At 43.7% G+C, this 19,548-nt stretch overlaps 1 protein-coding gene and 1 non-coding gene across 2 annotated transcripts in view; both read left to right on the forward strand.

The window, feature by feature from the left end:
* Positions 1–19,548, forward strand: part of LOC145342994 (zinc finger protein GLIS3-like) — a 593,605-nt gene that overhangs the window by 553,784 nt on the left and 20,273 nt on the right. Inside the window, exon 10 of the mRNA XM_080188697.1 lies at positions 12,114–12,296. Coding sequence (XP_080044823.1) covers positions 12,114–12,296 — 183 coding nt within the window. The remainder of the gene's footprint in view (positions 1–12,113; positions 12,297–19,548) is intronic.
* LOC145343574 (U2 spliceosomal RNA) lies at positions 12,332–12,530 on the forward strand. The gene has a single exon (XR_013886733.1). It is a non-coding gene; the product is annotated as a U2 spliceosomal RNA (small nuclear RNA).

The following is a 19,548-nucleotide window of genomic DNA, read 5'->3' on the forward strand; positions in this document are numbered from 1 at the left end:
ATTTTCATTAAAGTAAATCTCACCAACAGATATCACACCCAAGAAGTATCATCCAAACCAAAGAATTAAGATGCTGCAAAAGTCATAGTGAAAGATTGGGTAGTTAAGACATTGGATGGGTTAAAATTGATAAAGAGAAAGGATTAGAAAGACTGTTGGTACTTAGTGAATTAGTCACCAAGACAAAATGAAATCTACCTGAGGAGACAGAAGAGTCGAAATTGCGGAGGTATTGACCATAATCTTCCACTCCTCCTTCAATACAGAGATGGCGCCAGAGGACTGGAGAATAGTAAATATTACATTGTCGTTCAAAAACAGGTATAAACGTAGAACCAATAACTACAGGCCAGTTAGTGTAAACTTGTTGGTGGGAAAACTTTTAAAAACAATGAGCCAGAACAGAAATAACAGTCCCTTGGGAAAATGTGGATCAATTAAAGAAAGCAGCATAGATTTTGTGAAGGGAGAATTAATTTGATTGAGTTGTTCAATATGTTAATGTAAAGAGTTGATGAAGTAATGCAGTTGAAATGGTGTATATGATGTCCAAAAGGAATTTGGAGTTCATGGAATACATGAGACAGTGGCAGCCTGGATATAAAATTGCCTGAGTGGTAGAAAACAGATTAGATTGAACAGCTTTTTTTTAGCCTGGAGGAATGAGTTTGTGGGTTCCTCAAGGATTGGGACCACTGCTTTTCTTCATCTATATTGACTTAGACTTGTGTGCACAAGACAGATGACACAAAACCCAAAAATATTGTATGTTAAAATGTGACAGACCTCAAGAGGGCATAAACAAAAAATGAATGCAGGGAACAGTGAAGTGATACATTTTGTTAAGAAGAAGTTCTGCAGTGCTGCCACTTTCAATCATGTATGGCAGTGGATAAATAAACAATTAACCAATCTAAAGCCCATCTATTCTTCACTATTCCAATATCAACCACATGTTTATCCAATGACCATTTAAATGCCTTTAATGTTGGCGAGTCCACTATTGTTGCAGGCAAGGCATTCCACACCCTTACTACTCTCTGAGTATAGAACCCACCTCTGATATCTGTCCTATATCTATCACCCTTCAATTTAAAGCTATGTCCCCTAGTACTAGCCACCCGAGGAAAAAGGATCTCACTGTCCACCCTATCTAATCCTCTGATCATCTTGTATGCCTCTATTAAGTAACCTCTTAATCTTGTCGCTAACAAAACCAGCCTCAAGTCACTCAGCCTTTCCTCATAAGACCTTCCCACCATACCAGGCAACATCCTGGTAAATCTCGTCGGCACCCTTTCCAATGCTTCCACATCTTTCCTATAATGCGGCAACCAGAACTATACGCAATACTCTAAGTGCAGCCACACCAGAGTTTTGTACAGCTGCAACATGATCTCATGGCTCCGAAACTCAATCCCTCTACCAATAAAAGCTAACATACCGTACACCTTCTTAACAACCCTATCAACCTGGGAGCTATCTTTCAGGGATCTATGCATATGGACACCGAGATCTCTCTGCTCATCCACACTACCAAGTAACTTACCGTTAGCCCAGTACTCTGTATTCCTGTTGCTCCTTCCAAAGTGAATCACCTCACATTTTTCCACATTAAACTCCATTTGCCACCTCTCAGCCCAGCTCTGCAGCTTATCTATGTCCCTCTGTAACCATCAACATCCTTCCGCACTGTCCACAATTCCTCTGACTTTAGTGTCATTCGCAAATTTACTAACCCTTCCTTCTATGCCCTCATCCAGGTCATTTATGAAAATGACAAGCAGCAGTGGCCCCAAACTAGATCCTTGTGTACACCACTAGTAACTGAACCCCAGGATGAACATTTCCCATCAACCACCACCCTCTGCCTTCTTTCAGCTAGCCAATTTCTGATCCAAACTGCTAAATCACTCTCAATCCCATGCCTCCATACCTTCTGCAATAGCTTACCATGGGGAACCTTATGAAATGCTTTACTGAAATCTATGTACACCACATCAACTGCTTTACCCTCATCCACCTCTTTGGGCACCTCTCAAAGAACTCAGTAAGGTTTGTGAGGCAGAACCTACCATTCATAAAACTGTGTTGACTATCCCTAATCAAATTATTCCTTTCTAGATGATTATAAATCCGATCTCTTATAATCCTTTCCAAAATTTTGCCCACAACAGAAGTAAGGCTCACTGGTCTATAATTACCAGGGTTGTCCCTACTCCCCTTCTTGAACAAGGGGACAACATTTGTAATCCTCCAGTCTTCTGGCATTATTCCTGTAGACAATGATGACCTGAAGATCAAAGCCAAAGGTTCTGCAATCTCCTCCCTAGCTTCCCATAGGATAAATCCCATCCGGCCCAGGGGACTTATCTATTTTCACACTTTCCAGAATTGCTAACACCTTCTCCTTATGGACCTCAATCCCGTCTAGTCTAATCTCAATATTCTCCTCGACAACATTGTCTTTTTCCTGTGTGAATATTGATGAAAAATTTTCATTTAGCGCTTCTCCTATCTCTTCGGACTCCACGCACAACTTCCCACTACTGTTCGCGACTGGCCCTAATCTTACCCTAGTCATTCTTTTATTCCTAACATACCTATAGAAAGCTTTAGGGTTTTCCTTGATCCTACCTGCCAAAGATTTCTCATGTCCCCTCCTGGCTCTTCTTAGCTCTCTTTAAGCCCTTCCTGGCTAACTTGTAACTCTCAAGCACCTGAACTGAGCCTTCACATCTCGTCTTTACGTAAGTCTCCTTCGACATACAGTAGCTGCTCCTTGAACAACTCCACATTTCAAGTGCGCCCATCCCCTGCAGTTTTCTTCCACATCCTATGCATCCTAAATCTCACCTAATCGCATCATAATTTCCTTTCCCCCAGCTATAACTCTTGCCATTTCCATCACTAATATAAACATAACCAAATTGTGGTCACTATCACCAAAATGCTCACATACCTCCAAATCTAACACCTGGCCTGGTTCAATACCCAGTACCAAATCCAATGTAGCCTTGCCTCTTGTTGGCCTATCTACATACTGTGTCAGGAAACCCTTCTGTACACACTGGACAAAAACTGAAGCCTCTAAAATACTCGAACTATAGCTTGTCCAGTCAATATTTGTAAAGTCCCCAATAAAAACTACCCTGTTACTCTTGCTCCTATCCAGAATCACCTTTGCAATCCTTTCCACCATATCTCTGGAACTTTTCAGAGGCCTGTAGAAAACTCCCAACAGGGTGACCTCTTCTTTCCTGTTTCTAACCTCAGCCCATACTACCTCAGTAGACGAGTCCTCATCAAACGTCCTTTCTGCCACTGTAATACTATCCCTGACTAACACTGCCACACCTCCCCCTCTTTTACCACCTTCCCTGATCTTACTGAAACATCTAAACCCCAGAACCTGCAACAACCATTCCTGTCCCTGCACTATCCATGTCTCCGAAATGGCCACAATATTGAAGTCCCAGGTACCAACCCATGCTGCAAGTTCACCCATCTTATTCCGGATGCTCCTGGCATTGAAGTAGACACACTTCAAACCACCTTCCTGCCTGCCAGCACACTCCTGCGACCTTGAAACCTTATTGAGCTCATTACTCTCAACCTCCTGTACGCTGGAGCTACAATTCAGGTTCCTCTCCCCCTGCTGAATTAGTTTAAACCCTCCCGAAGAGCATTAGCAAATTTCCTCCCCCGGATATTGGTAGCCCTCTGGTTCAGGTGTTAACCTCCCGTTTGTAGAGGTCCCACCTAGCCCAGAATGAGCCCCAATTATCCAGATATCAGAATCCTCCCTCCTGCACCATCCCTGTAGCCATGTGTTCAACTGCTCTCTCTCCCTATTCCTCGCCTCGCCAGCACGTGCACGGACAATAAACCAGAGATAACAACTCTGTTTGTTCTATCTCTAAGCTTCCACCCTAACTCCCTGAATTTCTGCCTTACATCTAGAGAGGCGGTGCTCGACAGACTGGAGGGGCTGATTGTGGACAAGTCCCCAGGACCGGATGGAATGCATCCGAGGGTTCTGAAAGAAATGGCGGAGGTGATAGTGGATGCCTTGGTGGTTATTTTCCAAACGTCGCTGGATTCCGGGGAAGTGCCGGATGATTGGAAAACGGCTAATGTTAGGCCGTTGTTTAAGAAGGGTGCCAGGCAAAAGGCGGGGAATTATAGGCCGGTTAGTTTAATGTCTGTGGTAGGTAAAATGTTAGAGTCTGTCATTAAGGAGGAAATTGCGAGGCATCTTGAAGGGAATTGCTTGATAGAGCAGACGCAACACGGTTTCATTAAAGGGAAGTCGTGTCTGACAAATTTACTGGAGTTCTATGAGGATGTGTCTAGGGCGGTGGATAGAGGAGAGCCGGTGGATGTGGTCTTTCTAGATTTTCAGAAGGCGTTTGACAAAGTACCTCACAAGAGGTTATTGCAGAAGGTCGAGGGACATGGAGTTGGGGGTAGGGTGTTAGTGTGGATAGAGGATTGGTTGTCAAATAGGAGGCAGAGAGTGGGGGTCAACGGGTGCTATTCGGATTGGCGGATGGTGACTCGTGGAGTGCCCCAGGGGTCGGTGCTGGGGCCTCAGCTTTTTACCATTTATATAGATGATCTGGAGGAGGGAACCGAGTGTAGGGTGTCGAAATTTGCTGATGACACCAAGATTGGGGGAACGGCAAATTGTGCGGAGGGTGTGGAGAGTCTGCAGAAGGATCTAGATAGGCTGGGCGAATGGGCCAGGAAATGGCAAATGGAATTTAATGTTGGCAAGTGTGAGGTGGTCCACTTTGGTAGGAATAATGGTAGGAAGGACTATTACTTACGGGGCGAAAAACTGCAGCAGGCGACGGTGCAGAGGGACCTCGGGGTCCTTGTGCATGAGTCGCAAAAACCCAGCTTGCAGGTGCAGCAGGTGGTCAGGAAGGCAAATGGGATGCTGGCCTTCATAGCGAGGGGGATTGAATATAAAAGTAGGGAGGTCTTGCTGCAGCTGTATAGGGCATTGGTGAGGCCGCAGCTGGAGTACTGTGTGCAGTTTTGGGCGCCGCACCTGCGCAAAGATATTTTGGCCTTGGAGGGAGTGCAGAGGAGGTTTACTAGGCTGATACCAGAGTTGAGGGGGTTGAGCTATGAGGAGAGGCTGAATAAACTGGGCTTGTACTCGTTAGAGTTTAGAAGAATGAGGGGAGATCTCATTGAGACGTATAAGATGATGAATGGGATGGATAGGATAGAGGTAGAGAGACTCTTCCCGCTCAAAAAAGACAGTAGGACTAGGGGGCACAGCCTCAAGATAAAAGGGGGGCAGTTTAGAACAGAATTGAGGAGGAACTTCTTCACTCAAAGGGTGGTGAATCTCTGGAATTCTCTGCCCGTTGAAGTGGTGGAGGCTGCCTCGCTAAATATTTTTAAGACGCGGGTTGATAGGTTTTTGGTAGGCAAGGGGATTAAGGGTTATGGGGAGAAAGCGGGAAAGTGGAACTGAGCCACGACAGATCAGCCATGATCTTATTGAATGGCGGGGCAGGCTCGAAGGGCTAGATGGCCTACTCCTGCTCCTATTTCTTATGTTCTTATCCCCCATCCCTTTTCCTGCCTACGTCTTTGGTGCCTGTGCGGACCACGACTTGGGGCTGGTCCCCCTCCCCCTTAAGGATCCCGAAAACATGATCCGAGACATCACGGACCCTGGCACTTGGGAGGCACCACACCAACCGCGAGTCTCTCTCGTTCCCACAGAATCTCCTATCTGTCCCCCTAACTATGGAGTCCCCAATGACTAATGCTCTATTCCTCTCCCCGCTTTCCTTCTGAGCAACAAGGATAGACTCTGTGCCAGAGATCTGTACCCCATGGCTTACCCCTGGTAAGTCATTACCCTCCCCCAACAGTATCCAAAATGGTGTACTTGTTATATAGAGGAATGGCCACAGGGAATCGCTGCACTGACTGCTTCTTCTTACCCTTTCTAACAGTCACCCAAGTATCTTCATTCTGGGAGTAACTACCTCCCTGTAGCTTTTATCTATAACTGTCTCTGCCTCCCAAGTGATCCTGAGTTCATCCAGTTCCAGCTCCAGTTCCCTGATAATGTCTTCAATGAGCTGGAATTGGGTGCACTTCCTGCAAGTGTACTCAGCTGGGACATGAATGGTGTCCCTCACCTCAAACATCCCACAGGAGGAGCATTGCACTGCCATCCCTGCTAACTTCCCTTACTAAGAAACAAAAGAGAAAGAAAGCTTTTGTGATTTCCCTCTAGTGGTGTAAGGTTAGAGAGGGAGGTAGGTGGGTGGGTGGGGAGGTAGGTGGGGTGGGTGGGGTGGGGAGGTAGGTGGGGTGGGTGGGTGGGGAGGTAGGTGGGGTGGGTTGGGTTGGTAGGTGGGGTGGGTGGGTGGGGAGGTAGGTGGGGTGGGTGGGTGGGGAGGTAGGTGGGTGGGTGGGTGGGGAGGTAGGTGGGGTGGGTGGGTTGGGTTGGTAGGTGGGGTGGGTGGGGTGGGGAGGTAGGTGGGGTGGGTGGGGTGGGGAGGTAGGTGGGGTGGGTGGGGTGGGTGGGTGGGAGACCCTACAAGCGTAGGGTCTCGGGTTTACCAAACACCCAACTTCTCTACCTGTAGGGGGAGAAAAGTCCCAGAAGCCTCTGCGCTCTGGTAAGTTTTTAAATGGAGAACTTACCTTCCCGACAGCCCCCTGGGTTTCCGCTCTCGCTGCTCCCACTGCAGAAGTGAAATGAAAACATTTCAGCTGTAATACTCAAAATCTTAGTTGCAGTATTAGCTGTGCCCCTGACCAAGTTGTTCCAGTACAGCTATAACACTGGCATCTAACCAACAATGTGGAAATGGCCCAGATGTGTCCTGTCCTCAGAAAGCTAAACAAATCCAATCTGGCCAATTACCATCCCATTAATCTAGGCAGCTGACATCTCTCTGTGACTGTGTGAAAGAAAGGCAAAAGCAGTGTCCACTGGCCTCAAAGTCCAGGAAGATGTGTATCTCACCAGGTGCACTCCACTTCTTTACAGTTGTGAAAATGAAAGTCCCACTGGCAGGGCACTTAATTTGGAGGAAAGCCAAGTGCCAGACTCTGACCATCTCCAACGCGAGATCTAACCATCACCCCTTAACATTCAATGACATTACCATTGCTGAATCCCCACTGACAACATCCTGGAAGTTACCAATGTCTAGAAACAGAACTACTGAACCAGCCATATAAATACTGTGGCTACAGGAACAAGGCAAAGGCCAGGAATTCTGCACTGAATAACTCACCTCCTGACTCTGTCTTTAAACAGGCACAGATCAGGAACATAATGGAATATTCTCTACTTGCCTGAATGAGTGCAATTCCAATAACACTCAAGATGTTTGACACCATTCAAGACAAAGCAGCTAACTTGATAAACATTCACGCCCTCTACCAATACTGCCACACAGTGGCAGCAGCATGTACCATATACATGATGCATTGCAGCAACTCACCAACCCACCCTTAACAGCACCTCCCAAACACATGACTCTTAACCTCTACAACGACAACAGACACATGGGAATACCATCACTTGAAAGGCCTCACTCCCCTCCCCGCAATCCACACACTGCCCTGATTTAGAATTGTATACATTCGCTGCCACTGGGTCTCGAACCTCGACCTCCCTTTTTAACAGTGGTATGACTGTACCTACACCACATGGACTGCAGCCGTTCAAAAGTTGGGTCACCACCACCTTTTCAAGGGCAACTGGAGATGAGCAATAAATGCTGACCTTTCCACTGATTCTCATGTCCTGTGAAAGAATAAAATAGTGCAATTGTAGAAAGGTACATGAGCTTGGGGGTAAACGCCCACAAATCACTAAAGGTGACAGGGCAGGTTCAGAAAGTGATTAGTAAGGCATATGAGATCCTGAACTTAAAATGTTCAAAATCATAAAGGGTCTGGACAGAGTGGAGGGAAAAACTGTTCACACTGATGGAAGACTTGAGAACCAGAGCACTCTAATTGAAGGTGATTGACCAAAGAACCAGAAGTGATTTGAAGATTTATTTTGCAAGTATTTTGGGGATCTGGAATGCACAGCTTGAGAGTGTGGTGGTGACAGATTCAATTGTAGCTTTCAAAATGGAATTGAATAATTACATGCAGAGAAGAAAATTTGCAAGGCTACAGGGGAACGATGGGGGAGTGGGATTAACTGACTTGCTCTTACAGACAGCTAGTATTGTCATGATGGGCTGTAATTCTTCCTGGGTGCTGTAACCACTTTATGATTCTATGACACATTTAATTTGATTCTGCATTTTCTCTGATGGTCTTAGAAACACTTCGCTCTGAAAACATTGCCCTGCAGAATTGCAGCTTTTATTTTGATTGACATCCACTAAACAATGGAGCTAAAAGATTTTTTAAGGTTACCTGTTTCACCGCACAGAAAAATGTCAAGAATCAGAAAAGACTTTGTAATCCAGATCAAGGATCTTGCAGATCACATTTGACCGTAGATTGCATTTTGGACAATGCCCTCAAAAGTACTAAAAATACTAGGGATAGAGACAGAAAATAATGAGAGTGAGAAAGAAAGAGAAAGATTCTAAAGCTGAGTCAGAGAGTAATAGATGAGATGTCTGAAATACCTGTATAGGTGGTGAAGGAATGTATGCTTATGTGGTCATTCTGGAAGCTTGCACAGGTAATTGCGTAGGTATTTTTGACAAGGTACCGCATGGTAGCTTATTGCATAAGGTTAAATCTCATGGGATTCAGGATGACGTATCTAAATGGATATAAAATTGGCTTCTTGACAGAAGCCAGAGGGTGGTTGTAGAGGGTTGTTTTTCAAACTGGAGGCCTGTGACCAGCGGTGAGCCTCAGGGATCATGGTTACTCAGGAGGCACGGTTACTAAGTTTGCAGATGACACCAAATTGGTGGTGTAGTGGACAGTGAAGAAAGTTATCTCTGATTGCAACGGGATCTTGATCAATTGGGCCAGTGGGCTGATGAATGGCAGTTGGAGTTTAATTTAGATAAATGTGAGGTGATGCATTTTGGTAGATTGAACCAGGGCAGGACTTACTCAGTCAATGGTAGGGCATTGGGGAGAGTTACAGAACAAAGAGATCTAGGGGTACATGTTCATAGCTCCTTGAAAGTGGAGTCACAGGTGGACAGAGTGTTGAAGAAGGCATTCGGCACGTTGGGTTTCACTGGTCAGAACATTGAATACAGAAGTTGGGACATCTTATTGAAATTGTACAAGACATTGGTACAACCACACTTGGAATACTGTGTGCAATTCTGGTCACCCTATTATAGAAATGATATTATTAAACTAAAAAGAGTGCAGAAAAGATTTGTTAGGGGTGCTACTGGGACTTGATGGTTTGAGTTATAAGGAGAGGCTGGATAGATTGAGACTTTTTTCTCTGGAGTGTAGAAGGCTGAGGGGTGACCTTATAGAGGTCTATAAAATAATGAGGGGCATAGATCAGCTAGCTAGTCAATATCTTTTCCCAAAGGTAGGGGAGTCTAAAACGAGAGGGCATAGGTTTAAGGTGAGGGGGAGAGATACAAAAGTGTCCAAAGGGGCAATTTTTTCACACAGAGGGTGATGCGTGTCTGGAACAAGCTGTCAAAGGTAGTAGTAGAGGCGGGTACAGAAGCATTTAGACAGTTACATAGGTAAAATGAACATAGAGGGATATGGCCAAATGCGGGCAATTGGGATTAGCTTAGGGGTTTAAAAAAAAGGGCGGCATGGACAATTTGGGCCGAAGGGCCTGTTTCCATGCTGTAAACCTCAATGACTCTATGACTCTAATTGAAAATAACACGGAAATAAAAAAAGACAGCATAATGAAAGCCATACATGTATCATAGATTGAAGTAAATGTCATTTTCTCTATATTAACCACAACCAGACCGTCAGCAATTGAATTATCTTTTCTTCATTGTAACCTGGACTTCGTGTCCATCATCAATTAACCAATAACATAATGGTAAAAATGTACTTGTTTTGTGCTAAAACCCTGAATTATTTTAGCTTTTGTTACAATCTTCATAGAGACCAATAACTTCAAAAAATTTGAATTTCCAGTTACTTGTGCAAAGACTGATATGGCAAGATTAAAACTTCTACTGTTACAAATGACTAAAAGCATGATGACTCAACACTACTTTTTTGTAGACAAGTTATACTATAAACTGCAGAGAGGAATCTTCCTTATTTATACTTTTCCTTGTTTCCTTATTTTTTCTTATATAACGTCACTCTTCCCACAGAAATACGGAAATTATAGCAAGCAGTCCACAGTTGCTCCCAGCTTTCAGTGGACTCTTGTATACCCATTTCTCTGAGAAGTAACTTCAAATGGCCATCTCCAGGCACTTTGCTCAATTTTTTAATATTGGATTGGCTGCAGTAGAAAAGCCTGTCCCAGTGATCAGCAATAAGGTGTGTTCTAATAATTCCTTTTCCCATTGGCCAAGCCAGGACAAATCTCCCAGAATCCATAAGTAACACAGGATGTGTTTCTTCTACAAGAGGTAACTCCCTCTCATATCCGGCAGGTGTAGCTCATAAGGCCAAACAGCCTCTTCTCTCTGCTTACCATGCAGAACTTCTTGCTGTCATTGTTAGTCATTGATTTGGAGGAAAACCTATAACTGATCGCAAAAATGACTTTCTCTACCCTCTTCCCCATGGCGACTTGAAATAATCAACCTTGTATCTAGGTAAAAATGCTAATTCCCTCACCCCAACTCCTTTTCATCTTAGAAGTTAATGGACAGTTTACAGCACCACTGTTTACAACCCAGTACCTTCAACACCTTTCTCGGGCTTTGGGAGAGTCTATACTTTGTAAACTCAGAGACCACATCTTGTGTCTCCAAGCATAAATAGCTTGTACCTTTTGCTCAGTAAAACAACCTAAGCTTTCCTTTGATCTCTAACAATCAAACCACCTAGACTTACTGTTAGGCAGACTACAGAACAGGTCACAAAACCTGTTTCATTTGCCCACAGTTCTAAAATATAATGTTATAAACCTTATAAATGTAACAGAACAATCAAACAGACCAAAAGCATTGACTAGAAAGAACGGGGCAAGGGAACATTTTGTTTTATTAATTAATTTGTTCAATGTAACTTATTGAAATTATTAAATTATTCTGCACTTTTCATACTGGACATGATATTGGACATGGTAACTTTTATTCCACAATATTAGGTTTCTCGATCCTCAGCTATGATTAGTTGCAGCAGACAATATTATGGGATTCTCTGATTTGTGAATAGGAAGTTGTAGAAGGGTGCAAACATGTAGAATGAGGGCAAGGCAGTATGAGAGATGTGTAGAGTATGCGTTCCGATTGGCCCTGCCAGCTGGCATGGCTTCGATAGAAGCAGTTTTCTCTTGTAATAGGACTCAGCTGTAACCTTTTGCAAAACAGTCCTGTTCCAGCAAGTGTAGCACTTAATTCATTGTAATTTTCTGCTGAACATTGAGAACAGCTGCTTTTAGTCATGTGCAAAGAAGTGTTGTCTCTAAAGTTGATTGGCACTTATTTCGATTCAGGTATTTATATAGAGAATTCAGTATTTACAATATGTCATCTTGTAATAGTGTATCATAATGTAATAAAATAAATTGACTTCACTTGCACTGCAGTGATTTTTCCGACTTGAGTCGAGCGCAGAAAAGAGCTAGAAAACTGATTTGGTTTAAATTATTTGTAAATACTTGAAAATGCACGTTAGTCAATTTAGATCACTTTCAGTTTCGATTCATTTGCCCATCGCTCGTGCAAAGAGTGGCAAAATGTCAGTTTTGATGCCCCCAAAACTATTTTCCAAGTTTCTCCTCCATCTCGGCTAACCTGCTGACATTACAGTTTATATATTTTTCTTAATATTTGGCAGCTACCGAGAGGGTGTCAAGCTTTCAGAGTCAAGGAGGAGAATTCTGTCTTTGTCTGATTGTGAGGGAAGTTATGACAACTTTCAGAATTAACAACATGAATGTCACAAGTAACGCAGCAAAAATAAAATTCTACAATTAGGTCTAATTAATTACCTAATTGCTTTGTTTCCCTTCATAGGTTATTATGGCCAGCTACAGACTTTCTACCCACCCCAGTATAATGAAACTTCTAGAAATATATGCCAAGCTAGTCCTCGCAATATGGTGCCTTCATTTGAAGACTGTGTACTTCCTACAACAGTGGGACAAGCTGGATTTGATGCCTTCCACAGAGCATTGTCTGCCCATCCCAGTTTTCCAGGTAAATATCTGTTTATTTAATGTAAAGTTTATTTATTTGCTTCTCAGCCTTTTGGCTAAGATCAAGTGTAATATTGACATGCCGTACTTGGTCGAAGTCATTAGGTTACATTTTAGCTTCATTTAAAACAATTTTTTAAAGTGGCATCTCGGCCTTTTGGTGAAGATGCAAATGAGATCAAGTCTTATAGGAGGAGCTATACCTACTCCAATCAGCTTGGATCATGTAGATCAAGCCCAAGACAGGAGGTGAGAGCCCTGTCTTGTCAGCTTGGATCGGGAATGTCTCAACTTGTTGGGACTCTGAATTGGATTTGATTTGATTGGATTGAATTGGAATAAAGAATTAAAAAAAAGTTTATTTAGTGGTCACAAGTAAGCTTATGTTCACACCGCAATGAAATTACTGTGAAAGTCCCCAAGTCGCCACTCTGGCACCTGTTAAGAATTTAGCATGGCCAATTCACCTAACCTGCACACCTTTGGACTGTGGGAGGAAACCGGAGCACCCAGAGGAAAGCAATGCAGACATGGGGAGAATCTGTAAACTCCACATAGACAGTGACCCAAGCCAGGAATCGAACCTGGGTCCCTGGTGCTGAGAGGCAGCAGTGCTAGCTGCCTTGCTGCCCATTTTCATTCAATGCAACAGAAGCATAGTTCCCCTATAATGAGCCATAAAAATGTGACTAGTTAAAGAAATATTTTTCAAGCTGTAGTTATGAAACTATCCTCAGTGTTCGGAATGGACCTTATGACTTTTTTTAATATATTCATTTTTACGGGATATGGTTAGGCCAGCATTTATTGCCCGTCCCTGCTTACCCTTCAGTTGCCTGCAGGAAAAGATCAAAGATAAAAGATAAAAGTTCATTCTCAGAAGCTTCAGTCGCGACGTCTGATGGTTTAAGTTGTTTCTTTGATGGAAAAGAGGGAGAGTCAAGTGATATAAACTTTATCTCTAAACTTGGGTTAAAGACGAACATTGTCAAAGAATTTTGAGAAATTCTCACCCTGGGTCCTGGGGGTGGGGAGAGGTCTTGTAATATTGTATGGTGCGGGTGTAAATGTTTAAGAAATTGGGTGGGGGAATTAAAAGGAGGGTGAACTAAAGTTTAAATCACTTAAGCAATCATTAATAATAAGAATACAGTGTTGCTCCTTGTTGCAATTTTGATTTGAAAATTAGGTGCTTGTCCAGCCCCTGAATAATTTTTCAATTGCAGTGTTATCATTTTAATGATGCAAGCAAATTTTACATCATTTACAGCTATATCAGCATCAACATTATTATTTTAAACTAAGAGACTTTTCTTTTCCCAAGGGTTCAAGCGGTCAAACAGAATAACCACTTCAACACCTGCTCAGGAGATATCCGAATCACTAATGAAAATGTTGCTATTATTTCATTCTTATGCTTTGTTTATTTTTCATTTTACAAAATCAGACAGGAGGCCAAATGTGGCAAAGGCCATTAAACAGAGAATTAAAGCTGATTGGAAGTGCATTAGTACGCTCATACTATACACAAGTGGTTCCAACCACGTTGTGAAATGGCCAAGAAACTCAAGCTGGTTATACTTTCCTGTGACATTATGGGAATTTATTTGACAACTTTTCCATGCAAAGGGTTTGGAAAAGCAGTTACCTTTAAATGTTAGCTCTTCAAGTGGCACGCAGAGCGACTCCCACTGTGCCTTCCTAATGTAGCTGGAATTGCTGCGTAAATCGCAATTCCATGCGTAAACAAGATTCCCGCCACATCTCCAGTAAAAACACAGGCATAAGATGGAAATGAAAGCAACTTCTACAGCATTGTGAGCCAAAGTGTTTCCCACGAGTTTAGGGGACAAGAAAATACCGAAACAAAAGATGGTTAATTTGCGAATGACTAGGTTGTTTTCCCCAACCTAAGGACAGGGGAAGGTCTTTCATACCATTGGCAGAGGGTCAAACAGATGAGTGAATTAAATGCAGGGTGCAGGCGGTGGTGTGGGAAGAAGGGGTTTCAGTTCTTAAGAAAAAGGCAGAATACTGCTGGTGCTGGAATCTGAAACAAAAACAGCAAATGCTGGAGAAACTCAGTAGGTCTGACAGCATCTGTGGAGAGAGAATAGAGCCAACATTTCGACCCAGGATGACCCTTCATCAGAGCTGGGCCATCCTGACTGAAACACTGGCTCTATTCTCTCTCCACGGATGCTGTCAGACCTGCTGAGTTCCCCCAGCATTTTCAGGCTTCAGTTCTTGTTTCATTGACAGCAGTACTCAGGGAGGAGTGAGCCAATCCATTAGGATGAGCTGACTTGAACCGGGCTGGGAACAAGTGTAGGGCATTGGACAGGGCTGTAATCTAATGGGGGCATAGGGGAGGGGGAATGGGTGAAGGAAGATTTAGAAATCCAAGAGAAATTCACAGAATACATAAATAAACACAGAAGTATAAAATTATAAACATATTGCAAATAGATAGCAGATTCCTTAGATTTGTGAAAGGTCCCATGAGAATAGAAGTTAACAAGAATTACACCATTCTTTAAGAAGAAACCCCACCCACCCACCCCCTCTTCTAGCTCCACTCCTTGACAGTGCCAACTTTGCACTGCCCACTGGCAGTGACACCCTGACCTGGCATCTTGGACTCCAAGAGTTGCCAAGGAGTTAAGTTACGTGCCCATGCACCCCAGTGCCACTGCCAATCTGCAGAGGGAAGGCCCCCCACAAGGGACCTGGGTGTTGAGTGGGTTCAGGCTCGGAGGTTAAGGTGTTGACCTCAGGACTTTCTCCTGGGATGGAGGTCTCGTGGCTGGACTGCCCCCTTGAGCCCTGGAAAAAATGGAGATCGCTCTTGGCATGGTGATCTCGGGCAGCTTTCTGTTCAAAATCTTCATTCTTCTCTGTGTACTATGAACCTTATGAAGTGGACTGGTCGCTTTAATTTCCATGCCCCATCGACACCTGAAAGCCTTCATTTACATAGCAGCAGTCAGTTCTACAGAAGGGATTCCTTTGCTCACTCACAGAAGCCCCAGGTGTGACTGGGGCCCTTTGAAGGTCTTTGACTGACAGGAGATGTTAGTTTCAGTGGTGGGATTCCCTTTTTTTGCCTAAATGATGCAGCATGACCAAAGTGGTCAGATGCAGCCTGACCACTTTGAACTGCTCTGATTGACAGCTCCAGAGCAGATCAAGCAGTTCATTGTTGATATAATCCAGTAAGCCTCAAGAAATTCCTCTTCTCTGATGAAGTTATACAGGCTCGAAACATTAGTTCCATTCTCACTCCACCGATGCTGGCAGATCTGCTGAGATTTTCCTGCATTTTCTGTTTTTGTTTCAGATTCCAGCATCCGCAGTTATTTTTATTTTAACTTCCTCTTTTTCTTCCACATTATTCACTCAGCCCTATTCTTTTAACACTGTTTTTTACTTCTGGTCTATGAACCATCCTTGAAACCACAAGACCTTTGAAATACTTGGTTTACATTCCATTTCATGCTTCAGTACCTTTAAGGAGTGTCTTGATTGACAGCTTGAGGCCATTACACAGCAAGCAGGAGCTTTATTTGTTCTTGTTTCCGTCACGGTTGAATGCATCTCGAGTTTTTGTTCTTAACTGCAATGTTTATAAGCGTGCTTGTTCTGGCTGACAGGTCAAGGCTATTAAACAGCAAGCAGGAGCTTTCACTTCCTCTTCTCTAACCACAATGTTTACAAACTGGCTTGTTCTTTGATGTGAGGACCTTGGCTGACTTTTTTTCCATAGTGAGCCGTCTTCAAACGCTCGAGCTGGAATTGTTTGCCTGCACTGGAGGTGGCTTTCAGCCATAGTAGAGGTGGGCAACATTGCCCCTGCCACCCTGGCTATGTCACTGTGGCATTGACCTTCAGAGTCCAATATACCAGGTCCATGCTTGTCAGGACCTGCATCAAATCCCACCCATTCAACAGGTTATTGTGATTCCCACCAGGGGCTATCGTCCCCCAAAGAATCACCCCCAATGTTTGATAGATTTATTACTTTTTTTGTGGATGCAACTACTAGAATAGATAAAAGAAAAACAGTAGGTGTCGTATGCCTGGCTTTCCAAAAGACATTTAACACAGTGCAGAAGGTTAATAGACAACATAAGGCTCATGGAGCTGGTAGTAATATATAAGCATGTAGAGAAGATTGGTTAATGGATAAGAAAGCAGAGTGAAGCATAAACAGGGCTTTTCAAGTTGGCAAGCAGTGAGTAGTGGAGTCCCACAAGGATCAGTGCTGGGGCCTCAGCTATTTGCAATCTATATCAATGACTTAGACGATGAGACAGAATAATGTATCCAAGTTTGTTAATGGGACCAAGGTAGATGAAATATAAGCCATGGGGAATGTGCAGAGAGGCTGCAAAGAGATATTGATGAGCTAAGTGAGTTGGCAGCAAGATGACAGATATTGTATAACATAGGGAATTGGGAAATTATTCACTTTGGTTGTAAGAATGGAAAAGCAAAATATTTTAAAAAGGTGTGAAACTTGTCTCTGCTTGCAATCAAAGAGACTTGTGTGTACTCATCCAAGGAACATAGAAAGTTAGAAATAGGTGCTGCAAGCAATTAAGAAGACAAATAGTATGTTGGCCTTTATTGCAAAGGGATTGGAGTAAAGAATAAAGAAATCTTCTTATAATTGTAGAAAGCTTTGGTGAGAACACATTTGGAATACCCTGTGCAGTATTGGTCTCTATATTTAAAAAAGATACACTTCCATTGAAGGTGATACAGCGAAAGTTCATTAAATTGGCCCCTGAGGTGAGAGGCTCCTGTAGGTGTCCTATAATGAGAAGCTCAGTCAATTGGTGTTCTTTTTTCTCGAGTTTAGAAGAACATGAGACCATCTCATGGAAACCTATTAAATTGTGAAGGGGCTTGATAGGGTAAACACTAAGAGATTGTTTCTGCTGGTCAGGGAATCAAAAACATGGAGGCAACAGTATCAGAATTAGGGGCCGATTATTTAGGAGAGATGAAAAGAAATGACTTCACTTAAATGGTTATGAATCTTGAGAATTTTCTATCTCAGAGAGTTGTAGATGTTCCACCATTGAATACATTTAAGGCTGGATGGACAGATTATTGGTCTCCAAGGGAATTAAGGAAATATGGGGAGCATATTTAGTCAACCTAACCCCCTCATCTTTGCACTGGGAAAATAGAGTCATCGCTCAGCATCAGTCATGATCATATTGAATGGCAGAGCAGTGTCAACTCCTGCTCCTGTTTCTTGCATTCTTGTGTTTCGCTCCTTAAGCCTGTTCTGCTGTTATTCAATGGGATCATGGCTAATCTGCGACCAATCTCCATTTGGCCTTTGGTTAACAAGAACCTATCACCTTCAGATTTAAATTTGCCGTTGATATTGCATCGATTGTTTGAAGTTTACTCATTAGTTTCACAAGTAGGCTTACATTAACACTGCAATCAAGTTATTGTGAAAAGCCCCGTGTCGTCACTCTGGCGCCTGTTTGAGTACACTGAGGGAGAACTTAGCATGGCCAATGCACCTAACCAGCACATCTTTTGGGTTGTGGGAGGAAACCAGAGCACCACAAGGAAACGCACGCAGATACGGGGAGAACAGACAGTGACCCAAGCCCGGAATCGAACTCGGGTCCTTGGCACTGAGAGGCAGCAGTGCTTAACCCTGTGCGTCTGCGCCGCTAAGGTAGTGTATGGAAGAGGGTTCATAACTTCAACCACATTTTGTGTATAAAAGTGTTCCCTGATCTCGCATCCAAAATGCCTGCCTATAATTTTTAGGCAATGCATTCCAGCCCTGGACTTCCCAACAGTAGAAATAGTTTTTCTCTACCTATCCTATCTGTTGCCCTTAATAGCTTGGAACAAATCACCTCTTAACTTTCTAAATTCCAGGTATTATAACCATTTTATAAGCTTCCCTCATAATTTAACCCAAGGAATCTAGGGCTGAAATCTTGTGCCCTTCCACATTCTCCCCTTCCCCCTATGTCAAGTTTGGTGTGAAGGACATTTAATTGGGTGGGGTGGCTGGTGGGCACTCCACCACCTTCCTGCCTCTGAATAAGTCCATGACAGGTTGGCCCGTGGATGACCTTCCTACCCTGTTACCAATTGAGTCCCTTACATGCACAACCACTACCCACTTAAGAGCCTCATCCCGCTATTGCTGGCATTAACCCATCTGTGGTCAGAATGGTGAGGTACTTGGCACACGGGGAGCACAACAAGCAAAGCCTTGCTCATTCCAAATTACTCAGTGTCTCATTGAGGCACCCACATCAGGAAGAGGTGGCCCACTGAAAACCAATTTCCTGCCTTTGCTGCTGACCACACATTCACAATGCCCACAATGCACTCAGCTTATCAAAGATGTGCTTAGGTGGATTGGCCATGATAAATTGCCCCTTGGTGTCCCAAGATGTGTAGGTTAGGCCAATTAGTGAGATAAATATCTGGGGTTACAGGAAAGGTTTGGGTGGAATCTTCTGTCGGAGAGTCAATGCTGACTCAATGGGCCGAGTGGCCTCTTTTTGCACTGTAGGGATTCTATGATTCTATCACTGCAGCCATTCAGCTATTTACTGCCCCAAGGAGGAATAATTGGCTAGAGGCCATATTTCTATCATTAACTGAGGAGGAAGTCGTGCCACAAAGAGCTGCTGGGCAATGTGATTGGTCAGCAGCTCCATAGTCCCAACAGCGCCACCTTGAGTGGTGTCAACTGCTGGAATTACAAGCAGTCCCAGCAATCTAAATGTTAGAGCTCTGAAGTACAGGTGGCTGAGGGGCCTCGCAGCAGGGCAGGCGGGGAGAGCTTGGGATGGCGGAGGTCATTATGGCAATGCCAGGTGGGAAAGGAGCACTCAGGAGATATAACTTGGGGAAAGGGTGTCTGTTGTAGAAAGGAAGCCAGTGATGAAGCCAGTCCCACACACCCCTCTCTTTTCCCACCCTAGGCCTGAGCAGGCTCTCCAACTCCATTACTGGCCAAAACACTGTAGCTGAGTAGGAAGTAGCCTCTAAGCAGCATAAAATTGGCAATACATAAGTTCCCCCTCCAAGCCACTCACCATCCTGACTTGGAAATATGTCGCTGTTCCTTCACAATCACTGGATCAAAATCCTGGAATTCTCTCCCTGTCAGCATTGTGGGTTAACCCATAGCAACTGGACTGCAGCATTTCAAGAAGGCAGCTCACCACTACCTCCTCAAGGGCAACTAGGAATGG

The sequence above is a fragment of the Carcharhinus amblyrhynchos genome, chromosome 5, assembly GCF_965287045.1.
Source record: "Carcharhinus amblyrhynchos chromosome 5, sCarAmb.v2.hapA, whole genome shotgun sequence".
In the NCBI taxonomy this organism is placed as follows: Eukaryota; Metazoa; Chordata; class Chondrichthyes; order Carcharhiniformes; family Carcharhinidae; genus Carcharhinus; species Carcharhinus amblyrhynchos.